Source organism: Bufo gargarizans, chromosome 6 (genome assembly GCF_014858855.1).
Source record: "Bufo gargarizans isolate SCDJY-AF-19 chromosome 6, ASM1485885v1, whole genome shotgun sequence".
Taxonomy (NCBI): domain Eukaryota; kingdom Metazoa; phylum Chordata; class Amphibia; order Anura; family Bufonidae; genus Bufo; species Bufo gargarizans.
The window spans coordinates 280,397,040-280,420,173 of NC_058085.1; the positions used below are offsets into that span (position 1 = coordinate 280,397,040).

Genomic DNA, 23,134 nt, shown 5'->3' on the forward strand with positions numbered 1-23,134 from the left:
GAAAAGGAATTGCTTTAATGCAACTTAAAATTAGAATATTGTGAAAAGGTTCAGTATTCTAGGCTCAAAATGTCACACTCTAATCAGCTAATTAGTCCATACCCCCTGAGCAAAGGGGACCTGAGATTGTGATTTTGGGGTTTTCATAAACTGTAAGCCATAATCATCCAAATTTTAACAAATAAAGGCTTGAAACATCTCGCTTTGCATGTAATGAGTCTCATATGTTAATTTCACCTTTTAAGTTGCATTACTGAAATAAATGAACTTCGCACGATATTCTAACTTTTCAAGTTTCACTTGTATACCGACATACCATGACCACGACCAATACCAGCACCTAGAGGCTGATTAATCTTACTGAACTGTTACTGAATAAAAAACACAGTACAAAGACCAATATTACAAATATACAGTGACAATATGATACTAGATAACGGTTGTACATAGGCACCATACAGTAATAGTGCCCAATTTTGCAACCACACTTTCATCTATCTAAACTTATTAATTTTGATTGTAGGCTACAAATGTATTAAATGGAGCTGGGACCCTGGCTGATGCCACAACCAATGACCAGGTAATCTACCAAGTCCTTAAAGTTGGAGAAGTAGGAGTAGGGCAGGAGCTTTTTGTTGTTGTTGTGCCACTGTCCCATTATATGCCTAGGAAAATATATATAGCATCTTATAAAGCTAGTGAGTGACATATAACCATACTTCTACAACGTGTGCCAGGTGGGACCCTAAATATAGTTTTTTGGTAGAATTGCTTTTGCATATGGTTGTGTATGGTATTGCAGCTCAGTTCCATTCACTTTAATAGAGGTGAGCTGCAATACCGTGCAAAACCTGTGGCGCTATTTCTGGGAGAAACCTATGAAGTGCCTTCAACCTCCATCAATATCCCACAGCAGCTCAAGACTACAGTGTCTGTATCTGTGGAGGACCTGGCATGACCATACATTACAGCCCATTGGTTTCAGTGGGAATTGCGTAATACTTTTTATCACCAGTGGTAGCGCTACAGGGGAATTGAACACTTACTTCTAGGTTGCTCCACAGATTTTATCTTCCATTCCCAACAGCAGGACACCCAGGGGTCAACTAATTTTAAGGGGATATGGGATGTCAAAAGTGGTCATACCGTACCTTTAATTTATTTTGTGAGCGTAGAAATCCTGAACATGTTTTAATCTCTTGGGTAGGAGGAGATCGACGCTGCGTTCCACAGATCCGGCACCAGAAGGCTTTCAGTAAGTAGCAGAAGCATAAACTTTTTGCACAGCGGGGAGGGTCGGAGGGATAAGAGGATTAAGGAAGGGAGGTGATAGATTGCTTCAGTTCAGGTTGTAAGCAGTTTCACAATTTTCAATAAAAACCTCAAATCAGCAAACTTGTAAATTATTCTCATCTGCAGCAAAGACTTCACGAATACATTTACATATTTAGAGGAATAAGGTAGAAATAGACACAGGTAAAAACTGACTAATTGGAATGAAAAAAAAAAAAAGGGTTTCCATTTTTTATTTATTTTCATTTTCAATAGACCAGTGAGCTTTACTGAATTTGGATACCCTGGAGACTTCTCTAAGGTTTATGATAGTGTTAGGGGAGGGGGCGGGGAACGCTTTATGGTAATGTTGAGTAAAACATTGAAAATTGATCAGTTTATGCTATCACTGCAACAGAGGGAAAAAAACAAAACAAAAAAAGATCCTCTAAAAATGTTCATCAACTAGAGCTGTCCTTTCTAGGCAGCACTCCAGAAGGCATCTGCATAGCAAACCACTCAGTCTCCATGCTGCTACTTGAATTGAACAGATGACCAGTGAGGTTAGGTGGCTGTTTCACAACATGTGACACCACTCAATCTCAGTACTGCTGTGGGGATCCAGGGCTCTTATATGAATGGACCAGAAGACCATTTACTGTATATCGAGGAAGCTGCTTATGTGTCACCACCAGTAGGTAGCACAACTTATTATGCTCCTGTTGAGTTTCTGGTGTGTCATTTGAATAGAATAACTCAATTTCCATCCTGTTGTGGAGATCTATGGGTGTTAACTGAATAAAGCAGACCATATATGTATGTATTGAGGGAGTTCCAGAGGCAAATTTGGCATAATTGAGGCTCCAAGCAAAGGTAAGTGTGGTAACTCATCACCAAGATCTGCCTATGATGCACCTTATATGCCTCAAACCAGAATGATGCCTCATATGTGTCCCTGATACAGAATGGATGCCTTTTATGGGCACCCATCACAAGATGGTGCCCCCTTATGTGCCTTTCAACACAATATGATGCCCCCTTAATGTCTACAAAATGAATACCCACGAGACACAGTCCCACAACAAGAGGAGCAGATCACTCATTGTAGATCTGCTCTGTTCTGTTGGACAACCAGGCACAGCAGGTGCAAGGATGTAACTTCATCATGCCTGGTGGCACCACACCGGCAGTCGAAGGATGAATGGTGGAACCATTTACCATTGTATTCAGGCAACTGCTCATTTTCGGGGTGTCACTTGATCAGAATAGACCAGGCATCCTCAAACTGCGGCCCTCCAGCTGTTGCAAAACTACAACTCCCAGCATGCCCGAACAGCCTACAGGTATCAGCCTACAGCAGGGCATTGTGGGAGTTGTAGTTTTACAACAGCTGGAGGGCCGCAGTTTGAGGATGCCTGGAATAGACTTATTCTACCTGCTATGGCCTATTAATTGAACAGTTAAGGCTACTTTCACACTTGCGCTTTTCCCTTCCGCTATTAGGATCCGTCATAGGATCTCAATAGCAGGGGAAACGCTTCAGTTTTGTCCCCATTCATTGTCAATGGGGACAAAACTGAACTGAATGAAACTGAATGCACCAAAATGCATTCCGTTCCATTTGGTTGCGTCCCCATCACAGACAGAATAATGCTACAAGCAGTGTTTTTCTGTCCGCGATGTGGTGCGATACACAATTTAAGTCAATGGGGACGGATCTGTTTTTTTTGACACGATCGATCCAAATTTCAGGAAATATTTGATTTGCCATGAAGCCAAATTTCCCTGCACTTCGTGGTAATGAAACAATTTTCTCACCGTATTCATTTCTGCGCGAACAGGCTGTCGCGACCATCTTGATTGAAATCTTGACGTCACCACGCAAGATTTTGCACAGTGTACTCAATCAAGATGGCCACAATGGCTTCTACGCAATCAAATGGATACAGTGAGTATTTATTTACTTATTTTTTACCATGAATAACCCCTGAAAGGCCTACCGTATTTTTCGCCGTATAAGACGCACTTTTTCCCCCCCAAAAGTGGGGGGGAAATAGCAGTGCGTCTTATACGGCGAATGTAGCCGATTTTGCTTAGTTTTCAATGATACACCCGCCGCAATGCCGTGCGGCGGGTGTATCAGCTGTGAGGGAGGAGGGGCTGCGGGCGGCATCTGCATTTATAATGACAGCGGGGCCCGTGCAGTGACTGTATTCTACTACACGGGCCCCGCTCACTGTATAATCATATCCCTAATACCGTAGTTAATTGTTGTGTGCACTGCATGTAAAAGCATAATGTGCGATGATGAGCGCTATTACTTACAATTAGAAGCGCTCGCCGTTCGGAGCAGAGAGGAGGGAGGAGGCAGGAGGCAGGCCGGGAGGACAGGCGCTGGCAGCGTGAGTCATACGTCATGCGCCCACGCCGTCTGCTTCATTCATAAAGTGGGCGGCGTGGGCGCATGACGGATGACTCACACTGCCAGCGCCCGTCCTCCCGGCCTGCCTCCTGCCTCCTCTCTGCTCCGAACGGCGAGCGCTTCTAATTGTAAGTAATAGCGCTCATCATCGCACATTATGCTTTTACATGCAGTGCACACAACAATTAACTACGGTATTAGGGATATGATTATACAGTGAGCGGGGCCCGTGTAGTAGAATACAGTCACTGCACGGGCCCCGCTGTCATTATAAATGCAGATGCGACCCCCACCCCCATTATAAAAGCAAATGCGACCCCCACACTTATGGAGGGGATCTGTGGATGACACATAGCATAAGATGCTATATATGTGTCATCCACAGATCCCCCCCATAACTGTCATACACAGATCCTCATAACAGTGCCACCCAGAGAGGATCCCCTATAAGTGTCACCCACAGATCCCCCATAACAGTGCGTCATCCACAGATCCCCATAACAGTGCATCACCCACAGACCACAATTAGTTCAAAATATTTTTTTTCTTATTTTCCTCCCCAAAAACCTAGGTGCGTCTTATACGCCGGTGCGTCTTATACGGCGAAAAATACGGTAAATAGTAGCCACAGATGCCGCAATCAGTGATGAACGCGGCATATGATGGGTTCAGTGATGAGAGGGCGGTATAATCGCCGTTCCCTGTCATTGCGCCTGCCTCATGCAAAGAAATGCACTTTATGACAAAGTAATTTCTTTGTGAAAGTCGACAAAGCAGCTGAATCGATTTTCCTTAACTTTGCTCATCTCTAGTTACCATCATTGTAGGGTGGAATGAACCAGCTTATATGAGAGGGGGCCATCTCAATTCTGCTTTTGGGTCACTAACTTACTAATTATGTTGACGTTGCAATGCTGCAGCTAAACTTTCCACAAGTGGAGACTGCCATTGTTAGAACATCTGTATGATTTCCTGCCATAGCTGTACTATTCACTGCAATTACCAAGATGCTTGGTAATTACCAAATATCTTAAACTAGTAAACAGATTTTTTTCATTCCCTTTTTGATGCAGACATCAGCATTGGTCATCCATAATAAGGCAAAAGTGGGTCACTTCAACAGTATACAGGTAGGTACCCCTAGGGTTTGGGACCTTTATCAATAGATTATCTTTTGATTCTGATTGTAGCGATCTACAAAAGTCACATTATTTACTACTCTCATAGAACTATCCATTAAGAACTCAAGAAGGAGCTGTAGCAGGAGCAGGAACTCTTGATCGAGCAAACAGACACAGACATTCGGTAAGCTAAGAAGACCATACTGGTCTTGTGAAAGGTATTACTGGCTCTGAATTAACAATTTGTCACATAGCCCTTCACTTCTCATGTGCCAGTAATGATAGGTTATCAAGAACGAACCAAACATTTCTGATAATTGCCTGATTGTTGAGCAGTTTTGATCATCTCCTCTGTATGGGGAAAAATGATCGCTACTACGATCACTCTTTCCCATACAGATTCATTGTTTGCCGGCAGCAAACAATGATTTTATGTGGCAAATAAAAGATGTGATCACTAGGGATGAGCGAACTCGAACTGTATAGTTCGGGTTCGTACCGAATTTTGGGGTGTCCGTGACACGGACCCGAACCCGGACATTTTCGTAAAAGTCCGGGTTCGGGTTCGGTGTTCGTCGCTTTCTTCGCGCTTTTGTGACGCTTTCTTGGCGCTTTTTGAAAGGCTGCAAAGCAGCCAATCAACAAGCGTCATACTACTTGCCCCAAGAGGCCATCACAGCCATGCCTACTATTGGCATGGCTGTGATTGGCCAGAGCACCATGTGACCCAGCCTCTATTTAAGCTGGAGTCACATAGCGCCGCCCGTCACTCTGCTCTGATTAGCGTAGGGAGAGGTTGCGGCTGCGACAGTAGGGCGAGATTAGGCAGATTAACTCCTCCAAAGGACTTGATTAACTGATCGATCTGCAGCTGTGGATCATTGAGCTGCTGATCCTCAATTGCTCACTGTTTTTAGGCTGCACAGACCGTTTGTCAGTCACATTTTTCTGGGGTGATCGGCGGCCATTTTGTGTCTTGTGGTGCGCCAGCACAAGCTGCGACCAAGTGCATTTAACCCTCAATGGTGTGGTTGTTTTTTGGCTAAAGCCTACATCAGGGTGAAGCTGTCACACCAAGTGCATTTAACCAGCAATAGTCTGTTCATTTTTTGGCCATATACAAAATCAGGGGCAAGCTGCGCCTGTCACCAAGTGCATTTAACCCTCAATGGTGTGGTTGTTTTTTGGCTAAAGCCTACATCAGGGTGAAGATGTCACACCAAGTGCATTTAACCAGCAATAGTCTGTTCATTTTTTGGCCATATACTAAATCAGGGGCAAGCTGCGCCTGTCACCAAGTGCATTTAACCCTCAATGGTGTGGTTGTTTTTTGGCTAAAGCCTACATCAGGGTGAAGCTGTCACACCAAGTGCATTTAACCAGCAATAGTCTGTTTATTTTTTGGCCATATCCCAGTCTAATTCTGTCACTAAATCCATACCGGTCACCCAGCGCCTAAATACTAGGCCTCAAATTTATATCCAGCTAAATCTGTCCCTAGTGCTGTAGCTGGGCGAGTTATTTAGTGTCCGTTCAAGCACATTTCTTGTTCTGGGTTGAAATACAATTCCCAATTTAGCAATTTCATAATTTAGTGGTTTCTGCTATATCAGAGCTATTTGAAATCTATCCCTAAAAGGGTATATAATATTCAAGGTGCACATTGGGTCATTCAGAATAACTTCACACACACCCGCTACTGTGTATTTCCAAGTCTAATTCTGTCACTAAACCCATACCTGTCACGCAGCGCCTAAATACTAGGCCTCAAATTTATATCCAGCTAAATCTGTCCCTAGTGCTGTAGCTGGGCGAGTTATTTAGTGTCCGTTCAAGCACATTTCTTGTTCTGGGTTGAAATACAATTCCCAATTTAGCAATTTCATAATTTAGTGGTTTCTGCTATATCAGAGCTATTTGAAATCTATCCCTAAAAGGGTATATAATATTCAAGGTGCACATTGGGTCATTCAGAATAACTTCACACACACCCGCTACTGTGTATTTCCAAGTCTAATTCTGGCACTAAACCCATACCTGTCACCCAGCGCCTAAATACTAGGCCTCAAATTTATATCCCGCTAAATCTGTCCTTAGTGCTGTAGCTGGGCGAGTTATTTAGTGTCCGTTCAAGCACATTTCTTGTTCTGGGTTGAAATACAATTCCCAATTTAGCAATTTCATAATTTAGTGGTTTCTGCTATATCAGAGCTATTTGAAATCTATCCCTAAAAGGGTATATAATATTCAAGGTGCACATTGGGTCATTCAGAATAACTTCACACACATCCGCTACTGTGTATTTCCAAGTCTAATTCTGGCACTAAACCCATACCTGTCACCCAGCGCCTAAATACTAGGCCTCAAATTTATATCCCGCTAAATCTGTCCTTAGTGCTGTAGCTGGGCGAGTTATTTAGTGTCCGTTCAAGCACATTTCTTGTTCTGGGTTGAAATACAATTCCCAATTTAGCAATTTCATAATTTAGTGGTTTCTGCTATATCAGAGCTATTTGAAATCTATCCCTAAAAGGGTATATAATATTCAAGGTGCACATTGGGTCATTCAGAATAACTTCACACACACCCGCTACTGTGTATTTCCAAGTCTAATTCTGGCACTAAACCCATACCTGTCACCCAGCGCCTAAATACTAGGCCTCAAATTTATATCCCGCTAAATCTGTCCTTAGTGCTGTAGCTGGGCGAGTTATTTAGTGTCCGTTCAAGCACATTTCTTGTTCTGGGTTGAAATACAATTCCCAATTTAGCAATTTCATAATTTAGTGGTTTCTGCTATATCAGAGCTATTTGAAATCTATCCCTAAAAGGGTATATAATATTCAAGGTGCACATTGGGTCATTCAGAATAACTTCACACACACCCGCTACTGTGTATTTCCAAGTCTAATTCTGGCACTAAACCCATACCTGTCACCCAGCGCCTAAATACTAGGCCTCAAATTTATATCCCGCTAAATCTGTCCTTAGTGCTGTAGCTGGGCGAGTTATTTAGTGTCCGTTCAAGCACATTTCTTGTTCTGGGTTGAAATACAATTCCCAATTTAGCAATTTCATAATTTAGTGGTTTCTGCTATATCAGAGCTATTTGAAATCTATCCCTAAAAGGGTATATAATATTCAAGGTGCACATTGGGTCATTCAGAATAACTTCACACACACCCGCTACTGTGTATTTCTAAGTCTAATTCTGTCACTAAACCCATACCTGTCACCCAGCGCCTAAATACTAGGCCTCAAATTTATATCCTGCTAAATCTCTCGTTAACGCTGTCCTGTTGTGGCTGGGAAAGTTATTTAGTGTCCGTCAAAGCACATTTTTTGTTCTGGGTTTAAATACAATTCCCAATTTAACAATTTCATAATTTAGTGGTTTCTGCTATATCAGAGCTATTTGAAATCTATCCCTAAAAGGGTATATAATATTCAAGGTGCACATTGGGTCATTCAGAATAACTTCACACACACCCGCTACTGTGTATTTCCAAGTCTAATTCTGTCACTAAACCCATACCTGTCACCCAGCGCCTAAATACTAGGCCTCAAATTTATATCCTGCTAAATCTCTCGTTAACGCTGTCCTGTTGTGGCTGGGAAAGTTATTTAGTGTCCGTCAAAGCACATTTTTTGTTCTGGGTTGAAATACAATTCCCAATTTAGCAATTTCATAATTTAGTGGTTTCTGCTATATCAGAGCTATTTGAAATCTATCCCTAAAAGGGTATATAATATTCAAGGTGCACATAGGGTCATTCAGAATAACTTCACACACACGCTTCTGTGCATTTCCAAGTCTAATTCTGTCACTAAATCCATACCGGTCACCCAGCGCCTAAATACTAGGCCTCAAATTTATATCCAGCTAAATCTGTCCCTAGTGCTGTAGCTGGGCGAGTTATTTAGTGTCCGTTCAAGCACATTTCTTGTTCTGGGTTGAAATACAATTCCCAATTTAGCAATTTCATAATTTAGTGGTTTCTGCTATATCAGAGCTATTTGAAATCTATCCCTAAAAGGGTATATAATATTCAAGGTGCACATTGGGTCATTCAGAATAACTTCACACACACCCGCTACTGTGTATTTCCAAGTCTAATTCTGGCACTAAACCCATACCTGTCACCCAGCGCCTAAATACTAGGCCTCAAATTTATATCCCGCTAAATCTGTCCTTAGTGCTGTAGCTGGGCGAGTTATTTAGTGTCCGTTCAAGCACATTTCTTGTTCTGGGTTGAAATACAATTCCCAATTTAGCAATTTCATAATTTAGTGGTTTCTGCTATATCAGAGCTATTTGAAATCTATCCCTAAAAGGGTATATAATATTCAAGGTGCACATTGGGTCATTCAGAATAACTTCACACACACCCGCTACTGTGTATTTCTAAGTCTAATTCTGTCACTAAACCCATACCTGTCACCCAGCGCCTAAATACTAGGCCTCAAATTTATATCCTGCTAAATCTCTCGTTAACGCTGTCCTGTTGTGGCTGGGAAAGTTATTTAGTGTCCGTCAAAGCACATTTTTTGTTCTGGGTTTAAATACAATTCCCAATTTAACAATTTCATAATTTAGTGGTTTCTGCTATATCAGAGCTATTTGAAATCTATCCCTAAAAGGGTATATAATATTCAAGGTGCACATTGGGTCATTCAGAATAACTTCACACACACCCGCTACTGTGTATTTCCAAGTCTAATTCTGTCACTAAACCCATACCTGTCACCCAGCGCCTAAATACTAGGCCTCAAATTTATATCCTGCTAAATCTCTCGTTAACGCTGTCCTGTTGTGGCTGGGAAAGTTATTTAGTGTCCGTCAAAGCACATTTTTTGTTCTGGGTTGAAATACAATTCCCAATTTAGCAATTTCATAATTTAGTGGTTTCTGCTATATCAGAGCTATTTGAAATCTATCCCTAAAAGGGTATATAATATTCAAGGTGCACATAGGGTCATTCAGAATAACTTCACACACACGCTTCTGTGCATTTCCAAGTCTAATTCTGTCACTAAATCCATACCGGTCACCCAGCGCCTAAATACTAGGCCTCAAATTTATATCCAGCTAAATCTGTCCCTAGTGCTGTAGCTGGGCGAGTTATTTAGTGTCCGTTCAAGCACATTTCTTGTTCTGGGTTGAAATACAATTCCCAATTTAGCAATTTCATAATTTAGTGGTTTCTGCTATATCAGAGCTATTTGAAATCTATCCCTAAAAGGGTATATAATATTCAAGGTGCACATAGGGTCATTCAGAATAACTTCACACACACGCTTCTGTGCATTTCCAAGTCTAATTCTGTCACTAAATCCATACCGGTCACCCAGCGCCTAAATACTAGGCCTCAAATTTATATCCAGCTAAATCTGTCCCTAGTGCTGTAGCTGGGCGAGTTATTTAGTGTCCGTTCAAGCACATTTCTTGTTCTGGGTTGAAATACAATTCCCAATTTAGCAATTTCATAATTTAGTGGTTTCTGCTATATCAGAGCTATTTGAAATCTATCCCTAAAAGGGTATATAATATTCAAGGTGCACATAGGGTCATTCAGAATAACTTCACACACCCGCTACTGTGCATTTCCAAATCTAATTCTGTCACTAAACCCATACCTGTCACCCAGCGCCTAAATACTAGGCCTCAAATTTATATCCCGCTAAATCTCTCGTTACCGCTGTCCTGTTGTGGCTGGGAAAGTTATTTAGTGTCCGTCAAAGCACATTTTTTGTTCTGGGTTGAAATACAATTCCCAATTTAGCAATTTCATAATTTAGTCGTTTCTGCTATATCAGAGCTATTTGAAATCTATCCCTAAAAGGGTAGATCATATTGAAGGTGCACATAGGGTCATTCAGAATAACTTCACACACACGCTTCTGTGCATTTCCAAGTCTAATTCTGTCACTAAATCCATACCGGTCACCCAGCGCCTAAATACTAGGCCTCAAATTTATATCCCGCTGAATTTGAATACAATACATTGGGCCAAATAATATATTTGTTGTTGTGGTGAACCATAACAATGAGAAAAACATCTAGTAAGGGACGCGGACGTGGACATGGTCGTGGTGGTGTTAGTGGACCCTCTGGTGCTGGGAGAGGACGTGGCCGTTCTGCCACATCCACACGTCCTAGTGTACCAACTACCTCAGGTCCCAGTAGCCGCCAGAATTTACAGCGATATATGGTGGGGCCCAATGCCGTTCTAAGGATGGTAAGGCCTGAGCAGGTACAGGCATTAGTCAATTGGGTGGCCGACAGTGGATCCAGCACGTTCACATTATCTCCCACCCAGTCTTCTGCAGAAAGCGCACAGATGGCGCCTGAAAACCAACCCCATCAGTCTGTCACATCACCCCCATGCATACCAGGGAAACTGTCTCAGCCTCAAGTTATGCAGCAGTCTCTTATGCTGTTTGAAGACTCCGCTGGCAGGGTTTCCCAAGGGCATCCACCTAGCCCTTCCCCAGCGGTGAAAGACATAGAATGCACTGACGCACAACCACTTATGTTTCCTGATGATGAGGACATGGGAATACCACCTCAGCATGTCTCTGATGATGACGAAACACAGGTGCCAACTGCTGCGTCTTTCTGCAGTGTGCAGACTGAACAGGAGGTCAGGGATCAAGACTGGGTGGAAGACGATGCAGGGGACGATGAGGTCCTAGACCCCACATGGAATGAAGGTCGTGCCACTGACTTTCACAGTTCGGAGGAAGAGGCAGTGGTGAGACCGAGCCAACAGCGTAGCAAAAGAGGGAGCAGTGGGCAAAAGCAGAACACCCGCCGCCAAGAGACTCCGCCTGCTACTGACCGCCGCCATCTGGGACCGAGCACCCCAAAGGCAGCTTCAAGGAGTTCCCTGGCATGGCACTTCTTCAAACAATGTGCTGACGACAAGACCCGAGTGGTTTGCACGCTGTGCCATCAGAGCCTGAAGCGAGGCATTAACGTTCTGAACCTGAGCACAACCTGCATGACCAGGCACCTGCATGCAAAGCATGAACTGCAGTGGAGTAAACACCTTAAAACCAAGGAAGTCACTCAGGCTCCCCCTGCTACCTCTTCTGCTGCTGCCGCCTCGGCCTATTCTGCTGCTGCCGCCTCGGCCTCTTCCTCCGCCTCTGGAGGAACGTTGGCACCTGCCGCCCAGCAAACAGGGGATGTACCACCAACACCACCACCACCACCTCCGTCACCAAGCGTCTCAACCATGTCACACGCCAGCGTTCAGCTCTCCATCTCACAAACATTTGATAGAAAGCGTAAATTCCCACCTAGCCACCCTCGATCCCTGGCCCTGAATGCCAGCATTTCTAAACTACTGGCCTATGAAATGCTGTCATTTAGGCTGGTGGACACAGACAGCTTCAAACAGCTCATGTCGCTTGCTGTCCCACAGTATGTTGTTCCCAGCCGGCACTACTTCTCCAAGAGAGCCGTGCCTTCCCTGCACAACCAAGTATCCGATAAAATCAAGTGTGCACTGCGCAACGCCATCTGTGGCAAGGTCCACCTAACCACAGATACGTGGACCAGTAAGCACGGCCAGGGACGCTATATCTCCCTAACTGCACACTGGGTAAATGTAGTGGCAGCTGGGCCCCAGGCGGAGAGCTGTTTGGCGCACGTCCTTCCGCCGCCAAGGATCGCAGGGCAACATTCTTTGCCTCCTGTTGCCACCTCCTCCTTCTCGGCTTCCTCCTCCTCTTCTTCCACCTGCTCATCCAGTCAGCCACACACCTTCACCACCAACTTCAGCACAGCCCGGGGTAAACGTCAGCAGGCCATTCTGAAACTCATATGTTTGGGGGACAGGCCCCACACCGCACAGGAGTTGTGGCGGGGTATAGAACAACAGACCGACGAGTGGTTGCTGCCGGTGAGCCTCAAGCCCGGCCTGGTGGTGTGTGATAATGGGCGAAATCTCGTTGCAGCTCTGGGACTAGCCAATTTGACGCACATCCCTTGCTTGGCGCATGTGCTGAATTTGGTGGTGCAGAAGTTCATTCACAACTACCCCGACATGTCAGAGCTGCTGCATAAAGTGCGGGCCGTCTGTTCGCGCTTCCGGCGTTCACATCCTGCTGCTGCTCGCCTGTCTGCGCTACAGCGTAACTTCGGCCTTCCCGCTCACCGCCTCATATGCGACGTGCCCACCAGGTGGAACTCCACCTTGCACATGCTGGACAGACTGTGCGAGCAGCAGCAGGCCATAGTGGAGTTTCAGCTGCAGCACGCACGGGTCAGTCGCACTACAGAACAGCACCACTTCACCACCAATGACTGGGCCTCCATGCGAGACCTGTGTGCCCTGTTGCGCTGTTTCGAGTACTCCACCAACATGGCCAGTGGCGATGACACCGTTATCAGCGTTACAATACCACTTCTATGTCTCCTTGAGAAAACACTTAGGGCGATGATGGAAGAGGAGGTGGCCCAGGAGGAGGAGGAGGAGGAGGAGGAAGAGGGGTCATTTTTAGCACTTTCAGGCCAGTCTCTTCGAAGTGACTCAGAGGGAGGTTTTTGGCAACAGCAGAGGCCAGGTACAAATGTGGCCAGCCAGGGCCCACTACTGGAGGACGAGGAGGACGAGGATGAGGAGGAGGTGGAGGAGGATGAGGATGAAGCATGGTCACAGCGGGGTGGCACCCAACGCAGCTCGGGTCCATCACTGGTGCGTGGCTGGGGGGAAAGGCAGGACGATGACGATACGCCTCCCACAGAGGACAGCTTGTCCTTATCCCTGGGCAGCCTGGCACACATGAGCGACTACATGCTGCAGTGCCTGCGCAACGACAGCAGAGTTGCCCACATTTTAACCTGTGCGGACTACTGGGTTGCCACCCTGCTGGATCCACGCTACAAAGACAATGTGCCCACCTTACTTCCTGCACTGGAGCGTGATAGGAAGATGCGCGAGTACAAGCGCACGTTGGTAGACGCGCTACTGAGAGCATTCCCAAATGTCACAGGGGAACAAGTGGAAGCCCAAGGCCAAGGCAGAGGAGGAGCAAGAGGTCGCCAAGGCAGCTGTGTCACGGCCAGCTCCTCTGAGGGCAGGGTTAGCATGGCAGAGATGTGGAAAACTTTTGTCAACACGCCACAGCTAACTGCACCACCACCTGATACGCAACGTGTTAGCAGGAGGCAACATTTCACTAACATGGTGGAACAGTACGTGTGCACACCCCTCCACGTACTGACTGATGGTTCGGCCCCATTCAACTTCTGGGTCTCTAAATTGTCCACGTGGCCAGAGCTAGCCTTTTATGCCTTGGAGGTGCTGGCCTGCCCGGCAGCCAGCGTTTTGTCTGAACGTGTATTCAGCACGGCAGGGGGCGTCATTACAGACAAACGCAGCCGCCTGTCTACAGCCAATGTGGACAAGCTGACGTTCATAAAAATGAACCAGGCATGGATCCCACAGGACCTGTCCGTCCCTTGTCCAGATTAGACATTAACTACCTCCCCATAACCATATATTATTGGACTCCAGGGCACTTCCTCATTCAATCCTATTTTTATTTTCATTTTACCATTATATTGCGATGCTACCCAAAGTTGAATGAACCTCTCCTCTGCCTGTGTGCTAGGCCTAAATATATGCCAATGGACTGTTGCAGTGGTGGCTGACATGAAGCCTGATTCTCTGCTATGACATGCAGACTAATTCTCTGCTGACATGAAGCCAGATTGTCTGTTACGGGACCTCCCTCCTCTGCCTGGGTGCTGGGCCTAAATTTATGACAATGGACTGTTGCAGTGGTGGCTGACGTGAAGCCTCATTCTCTGCTATGACATGCAGACTGATTCTCTGCTGACATGAAGCCAGATTGTCTGTTACGGGACCTCTCTCCTCTGCCTGTGTGCTAGGCCTAAATATATGCCAATGGACTGTTGCAGTGGTGGCTGACGTGAAGCCTGATTCTCTGCTATGACATGCAGACTGATTCTCTGCTGACATGAAGCCAGATCCTCTGTTACGGGACCTCTCTCCTCTGCCTGTGTGTGTGCTGGGCCTAAATATATGCCAATGGACTGTTGCAGTGGTGGCTGACGTGAAGCCTCATTCTCTGCTATGACATGCAGACTAATTCTCTGCTGACATGAAGACAGATTCTCTGTTACGGGACCTCCCTCCTCTGCCTGGGTGCTGGGCCTAAATATATGCCAATGGACTGTTGCAGTGGTGGGTGACGTGAAGCCTCATTCTCTGCTATGACATGCAGACTAATTCTCTGCTGACATGAAGCCAGATTGTCTGTTACGGGACCTCTCTCCTCTGCCTGTGTGTGTGCTGGGCCTAAATATATGCCAATGGACTGTTGCAGTGGTGGCTGACGTGAAGCCTCATTCTCTGCTATGACATGCAGACTAATTCTCTGCTGACATGAAGACAGATTCTCTGTTACGGGACCTCTCTCCTCTGCCTGTGTGTGTGCTGGGCCTAAATATATGCCAATGGACTGTTGCAGTGGTGGCTGACGTGAAGCCTCATTCTCTGCTATGACATGCAGACTAATTCTCTGCTGACATGAAGACAGATTCTCTGTTACGGGACCTCCCTCCTCTGCCTGGGTGCTGGGCCTAAATATATGCCAATGGACTGTTGCAGTGGTGGGTGACGTGAAGCCTGATTCTCTGCTATGACATGCAGACTAATTCTCTGCTGACATGAAGACAGATTCTCTGTTACGGGACCTCTCTCCTCTGCCTGTGTGTGTGCTGGGCCTAAATATATGCCAATGGACTGTTGCAGTGGTGGCTGACGTGAAGCCTCATTCTCTGCTATGACATGCAGACTAATTCTCTGCTGACATGAAGACAGATTCTCTGTTACGGGACCTCTCTCCTCTGCCTGTGTGTGTGCTGGGCCTAAATATATGCCAATGGACTGTTGCAGTGGTGGCTGACGTGAAGCCTCATTCTCTGCTATGACATGCAGACTAATTCTCTGCTGACATGAAGACAGATTCTCTGTTACGGGACCTCCCTCCTCTGCCTGGGTGCTGGGCCTAAATATATGCCAATGGACTGTTGCAGTGGTGGGTGACGTGAAGCCTGATTCTCTGCTATGACATGCAGACTAATTCTCTGCTGACATGAAGACAGATTCTCTGTTACGGGACCTCTCTCCTCTGCCTGTGTGTGTGCTGGGCCTAAATATATGCCAATGGACTGTTGCAGTGGTGGCTGACGTGAAGCCTCATTCTCTGCTATGACATGCAGACTAATTCTCTGCTGACATGAAGACAGATTCTCTGTTACGGGACCTCCCTCCTCTGCCTGGGTGCTGGGCCTAAATATATGCCAATGGACTGTTGCAGTGGTGGCTGACGTGAAGCCTCATTCTCTGCTATGACATGCAGACTGATTCTCTGCTGACATGAAGCCAGATCGTCTGTTACGGGACCTCTCTGCTCTGCCTGTGTGCTAGGCCTAAATATATGCCAATGGACTGTTGCAGTGGTGGGTGACGTGAAGCCTCATTCTCTGCTATGACATGCAGACTGATTCTCTGCTGTCATGAAGCCAGATTGTCTGTTACGGGACCTCTCTGCTCTGCCTGTGTGCTAGGCCTAAATATATGCCAATGGACTGTTGCAGTGGTGGGTGACGTGAAGCCTCATTCTCTGCTATGACATGCAGACTAATTCTCTGCTGACATGAAGACAGATTCTCTGTTACGGGACCTCCCTCCTCTGCCTGGGTGCTGGGCCTAAATATATGCCAATGGACTGTTGCAGTGGTGGGTGACGTGAAGCCTCATTCTCTGCTATGACATGCAGACTAATTCTCTGCTGACATGAAGCCAGATTGTCTGTTACGGGACCTCTCTCCTCTGCCTGTGTGTGTGCTGGGCCTAAATATATGCCAATGGACTGTTGCAGTGGTGGCTGACGTGAAGCCTCATTCTCTGCTATGACATGCAGACTAATTCTCTGCTGACATGAAGACAGATTCTCTGTTACGGGACCTCTCTCCTCTGCCTGTGTGTGTGCTGGGCCTAAATATATGCCAATGGACTGTTGCAGTGGTGGCTGACGTGAAGCCTCATTCTCTGCTATGACATGCAGACTAATTCTCTGCTGACATGAAGACAGATTCTCTGTTACGGGACCTCCCTCCTCTGCCTGGGTGCTGGGCCTAAATATATGCCAATGGACTGTTGCAGTGGTGGGTGACGTGAAGCCTGATTCTCTGCTATGACATGCAGACTAATTCTCTGCTGACATGAAGACAGATTCTCTGTTACGGGACCTCTCTCCTCTGCCTGTGTGTGTGCTGGGCCTAAATATATGCCAATGGACTGTTGCAGTGGTGGCTGACGTGAAGCCTCATTCTCTGCTATGACATGCAGACTAATTCTCTGCTGACATGAAGACAGATTCTCTGTTACGGGACCTCTCTCCTCTGCCTGTGTGTGTGCTGGGCCTAAATATATGCCAATGGACTGTTGCAGTGGTGGCTGACGTGAAGCCTCATTCTCTGCTATGACATGCAGACTAATTCTCTGCTGACATGAAGACAGATTCTCTGTTACGGGACCTCCCTCCTCTGCCTGGGTGCTGGGCCTAAATATATGCCAATGGACTGTTGCAGTGGTGGGTGACGTGAAGCCTGATTCTCTGCTATGACATGCAGACTAATTCTCTGCTGACATGAAGACAGATTCTCTGTTACGGGACCTCTCTCCTCTGCCTGTGTGTGTGCTGGGCCTAAATATATGCCAATGGACTGTTGCAGTGGTGGCTGACGTGAAGCCTCATTCTCTGCTATGACATGCAGACTAATTCTCTGCTGACATGAAGACAGATTCTCTGTTACGGGACCTCCCTCCTCTGCCTGGGTGCTGGGCCTAAATATATGCCAATGGACTGTTGCAGTGGTGGCTGACGTGAAGCCTCATTCTCTGCTATGACATGCAGACTGATTCTCTGCTGACATGAAGCCAGATCGTCTGTTACGGGACCTCTCTGCTCTGCCTGTGTGCTAGGCCTAAATATATGCCAATGGACTGTTGCAGTGGTGGGTGACGTGAAGCCTCATTCTCTGCTATGACATGCAGACTGATTCTCTGCTGTCATGAAGCCAGATTGTCTGTTACGGGACCTCTCTGCTCTGCCTGTGTGCTAGGCCTAAATATATGCCAATGGACTGTTGCAGTGGTGGGTGACGTGAAGCCTCATTCTCTGCTATGACATGCAGACTAATTCTCTGCTGACATGAAGACAGATTCTCTGTTACGGGACCTCCCTCCTCTGCCTGGGTGCTGGGCCTAAATATATGCCAATGGACTGTTGCAGTGGTGGGTGACGTGAAGCCTCATTCTCTGCTATGACATGCAGACTAATTCTCTGCTGACATGAAGCCAGATTGTCTGTTACGGGACCTCTCTCCTCTGCCTGTGTGTGTGCTGGGCCTAAATATATGCCAATGGACTGTTGCAGTGGTGGCTGACGTGAAGCCTCATTCTCTGCTATGACATGCAGACTAATTCTCTGCTGACATGAAGACAGATTCTCTGTTACGGGACCTCCCTCCTCTGCCTGGGTGCTGGGCCTAAATATATGCCAATGGACTGTTGCAGTGGTGGGTGACGTGAAGCCTGATTCTCTGCTATGACATGCAGACTAATTCTCTGCTGACATGAAGACAGATTCTCTGTTACGGGACCTCTCTCCTCTGCCTGTGTGTGTGCTGGGCCTAAATATATGCCAATGGACTGTTGCAGTGGTGGCTGACGTGAAGCCTCATTCTCTGCTATGACATGCAGACTAATTCTCTGCTGACATGAAGACAGATTCTCTGTTACGGGACCTCCCTCCTCTGCCTGGGTGCTGGGCCTAAATATATGCCAATGGACTGTTGCAGTGGTGGCTGACGTGAAGCCTCATTCTCTGCTATGACATGCAGACTGATTCTCTGCTGACATGAAGCCAGATCGTCTGTTACGGGACCTCTCTGCTCTGCCTGTGTGCTAGGCCTAAATATATGCCAATGGACTGTTGCAGTGGTGGGTGACGTGAAGCCTCATTCTCTGCTATGACATGCAGACTGATTCTCTGCTGTCATGAAGCCAGATTGTCTGTTACGGGACCTCTCTGCTCTGCCTGTGTGCTAGGCCTAAATATATGCCAATGGACTGTTGCAGTGGTGGGTGACGTGAAGCCTCATTCTCTGCTATGACATGCAGACTGATTCTCTGCTGTCATGAAGCCAGATTGTCTGTTACGGGACCTCTCTGCTCTGCCTGTGTGCTAGGCCTAAATATATGCCAATGGACTGTTGCAGTGGTGGGTGACGTGAAGCCTCATTCTCTGCTATGACATGCAGACTAATTCTCTGCTGACATGAAGACAGATTCTCTGTTACGGGACCTCCCTCCTCTGCCTGGGTGCTGGGCCTAAATATATGCCAATGGACTGTTGCAGTGGTGGGTGACGTGAAGCCTCATTCTCTGCTATGACATGCAGACTAATTCTCTGCTGACATGAAGCCAGATTGTCTGTTACGGGACCTCTCTCCTCTGCCTGTGTGTGTGCTGGGCCTAAATATATGCCAATGGACTGTTGCAGTGGTGGCTGACGTGAAGCCTCATTCTCTGCTATGACATGCAGACTAATTCTCTGCTGACATGAAGACAGATTCTCTGTTACGGGACCTCCCTCCTCTGCCTGGGTGCTGGGCCTAAATATATGCCAATGGACTGTTGCAGTGGTGGGTGACGTGAAGCCTGATTCTCTGCTATGACATGCAGACTAATTCTCTGCTGACATGAAGACAGATTCTCTGTTACGGGACCTCTCTCCTCTGCCTGTGTGTGTGCTGGGCCTAAATATATGCCAATGGACTGTTGCAGTGGTGGCTGACGTGAAGCCTCATTCTCTGCTATGACATGCAGACTAATTCTCTGCTGACATGAAGACAGATTCTCTGTTACGGGACCTCCCTCCTCTGCCTGGGTGCTGGGCCTAAATATATGCCAATGGACTGTTGCAGTGGTGGCTGACGTGAAGCCTCATTCTCTGCTATGACATGCAGACTGATTCTCTGCTGACATGAAGCCAGATCCTCTGTTACGGGACCTCTCTGCTCTGCCTGTGTGCTAGGCCTAAATATATGCCAATGGACTGTTGCAGTGGTGGGTGACGTGAAGCCTCATTCTCTGCTATGACATGCAGACTGATTCTCTGCTGTCATGAAGCCAGATTGTCTGTTACGGGACCTCTCTGCTCTGCCTGTGTGCTAGGGCCTAAATATATGCCAATGGACTGTTGCAGTGGTGGGTGACGTGAAGCCTCATTCTCTGCTATGACATGCAGACTGATTCTCTGCTGTCATGAAGCCAGATTGTCTGTTACGGGACCTCTCTGCTCTGCCTGTGTGCTAGGCCTAAATATATGCCAATGGACTGTTGCAGTGGTGGGTGACGTGAAGCCTCATTCTCTGCTATGACATGCAGACTGATTCTCTGCTGACATGAAGCCAGATTGTCTGTTACGGGACCTCTCTCCTCTGCCTGTGTGCTAGGCCTAAATATATGCCAATGGACTGTTGCAGTGGTGGCTGACGTGAAGCCTCATTCTCTGCTATGACATGCAGACTAATTCTCTGCTGACATGAAGCCAGATTGTCTGTTATGGGACCTCTCTCCTCTGCCTGGGTGCTGGGCCTAAATTTATGACAATGGACTGTTGCAGTGGTGGCTGACGTGAAGCCTGATTCTCTGCTATGACATGCAGACTGATTCTCTGCTGACATGAAGCCAGATCCTCTGTTACGGGACCTCTCTCCTCTGCCTGTGTGTGTGCTGGGCCTAAATATATGCCAATGGACTGTTGCAGTGGTGGCTGACGTGAAGCCTCATTCTCTGCTATGACATGCAGACTGATTCTCTGCTGACATGAAGCCAGATTCTCTGTTACGGGACCTCTCTCCTCTGCCTGTGTGTGTGCTGGGCCTAAATATATGCCAATGGACTGTTGCAGTGGTGGCTGACGTGAAGCCTCATTCTCTGCTATGACATGCAGACTAATTCTCTGCTGACATGAAGACAGATTCTCTGTTACGGGACCTCCCTCCTCTGCCTGGGTGCTGGGCCTAAATATATGCCAATGGACTGTTGCAGTGGTGGCTGACGTGAAGCCTCATTCTCTGCTATGACATGCAGACTAATTCTCTGCTGACATGAAGACAGATTCTCTGTTACGGGACCTCCCTCCTCTGCCTGGGTGCTGGGCCTAAATATATGCCAATGGACTGTTGCAGTGGTGGCTGACGTGAAGCCTCATTCTCTGCTATGACATGCAGACTAATTCTCTGCTGACATGAAGACAGATTCTCTGTTACGGGACCTCTCTCCTCTGCCTGGGTGCCGGGGCCTAAATATCTGAGAATGGACTGTTCCAGTGGTGGGTGACGGGAAGCCAGATTCTCTGCTATGGAACCTCTCTCCAATTGATTTTGGTAATTTTTATTTATTTAATTTTTATTTTAATTCATTTCCCTATCCACATTTGTTTGCAGGGGATTTACCTACATGTTGCTGCCTTTTGCAGCCCTCTAGCTCTTTCCTGGGCTGTTTTACAGCCTTTTTAGTGCCGAAAAGTTCGGGTCCCCATTGACTTCAATGGGGTTCGGGTTCGGGACGAAGTTCGGATCGGGTTCGGATCCCGAACCCGAACATTTCCGGGATGTTCGGCCGAACTTCTCGAACCCGAACATCCAGGTGTTCGCTCAACTCTAGTGATCACCTGATAAGCAAGTATTAGTCTGTTCATCGGGATGATCGGTGGCACATTTATCGGGAACGAGTGTTTGTACAAACGTTTATGTCCAATATTTTCCCCTATTCTCTGCCCCTCGTTTTATGTGTCAAAAGAGCCTTCGTGCCTCTCCAGATATCACAGCTGGTTGTGCAGCGAGCTCCTGAGGAGTCGATGCAGAGGATGAGAGTGGTAGTGGCTGTGATGAAGTGTTATGTTACACTATGCTTTCCAGGCAGCACTCGAAAAAGCGTCTGCTTAGCAAGCCTGTTGTAGGGAACTGAGGGTTCTATTTGAATTGAACAGATGACCAGCGAGGTTAGGTGGCTTCTTAGCAACATGTATCACCACCAATCGGTAACATCACTCAATCTCAGTATTGCTGTGGAGATCCAGCTTTTTCAATTAAATACACCAGAAGACCATGTATCTTGAGGCAGCTGTGTGGCAATATATCACCACTAGTAGGTAGCACAACTTATGATGCTTCTGTGGTGTTTCCGGAGTGTCATTTAAATAGAACAGACCATTTGACTAAGTGCAGAGAGTTTTTAGCATCCCTAGTAGGCAAGTGGAACCACTCAATCTCCATCCTGTTGTGGAGATCTGAGACCAGGACCACCATTAGGGCAGTACTGGTGGTACTGCCATCAAGGACCCGGCGATCAGGCTCTTTGTGGGGGGCCTGGAGGAGGCGTTGGATCACTATTACTAAAGGGAGGGCCCAACATGCAAAAGATGCACACATAGCAATTGCCATCCCTACCTCCATGGTATCGGAGCAGGCAACAGCAGCTACAGCTCTGAATGGACAAGCCATGACATCAGGGGGTGTGTCGTGAGGAAGGTGGGAAATGACAGATGTGCAAGGCAGCTGAGCTGTGGGAGTCAAACGAGCTGGTGAAGGCCATCTGGGGCCAGGAGGAGAGCTTCCTGTCACTCAGGAACCTGCTGATGTCTCAGGAGAAGCAGCCGTACTGGCTGGAGAGCAGCTTCCTTCTCCTGGGCTTCCTGGAGAAAGGGGGATACAGCAACCAGATCCCTGAGGTGACCCCCACAGCGTGAAGTTCCCCCCACATCCCTGAGGTGACCCCTGCAGCGTGCAGTTCCCCCCACATCCCTGAGGTGACCCCCACAGCATGCAGTTCCCCCCACATCCCTGAGGATACCCCCACAGCATGCAGTTCCCCCCACATCCCTGAGGATACCCCCACAGCATGCAGTTCCCCCCACATCTTTGAAGTGACCCCCACAACATGCAGTGACCCCCACAACATTTATCAACAGATTATTTTTTCTTCTAATTGTAGTGATCTACAAAAAGTCATATTATTTTCTATTCTCATAGAACTACTCGTTACGAATTCAAGAAGGAGCTGAAGGAGGAGCTGGAGCTTTTAATCGAGCAAACAGACGCAGACATTCGGTAAGCTAAGGAGACCATACTGGTCTTGTGAAGAGTATATCTGGCCCCGAATCAACAATTTGTCACTTAGACCTTCACTTATCATGTGCCAAT

The 23,134-nt window shown here is 46.9% G+C and overlaps 1 protein-coding gene across 1 annotated transcript in view; it reads left to right on the forward strand.

The window, feature by feature from the left end:
• LOC122942150 (cadherin-like protein 26) overlaps window positions 1–23,134 on the forward strand; it is a 119,871-nt gene that overhangs the window by 64,633 nt on the left and 32,104 nt on the right. The window contains exons 12-16 of the mRNA XM_044299649.1: window positions 524–580; window positions 1,208–1,255; window positions 4,768–4,824; window positions 4,922–4,999; window positions 22,964–23,041. Coding sequence (XP_044155584.1) covers window positions 524–580; window positions 1,208–1,255; window positions 4,768–4,824; window positions 4,922–4,999; window positions 22,964–23,041 — 318 coding nt within the window. The remainder of the gene's footprint in view (window positions 1–523; window positions 581–1,207; window positions 1,256–4,767; window positions 4,825–4,921; window positions 5,000–22,963; window positions 23,042–23,134) is intronic.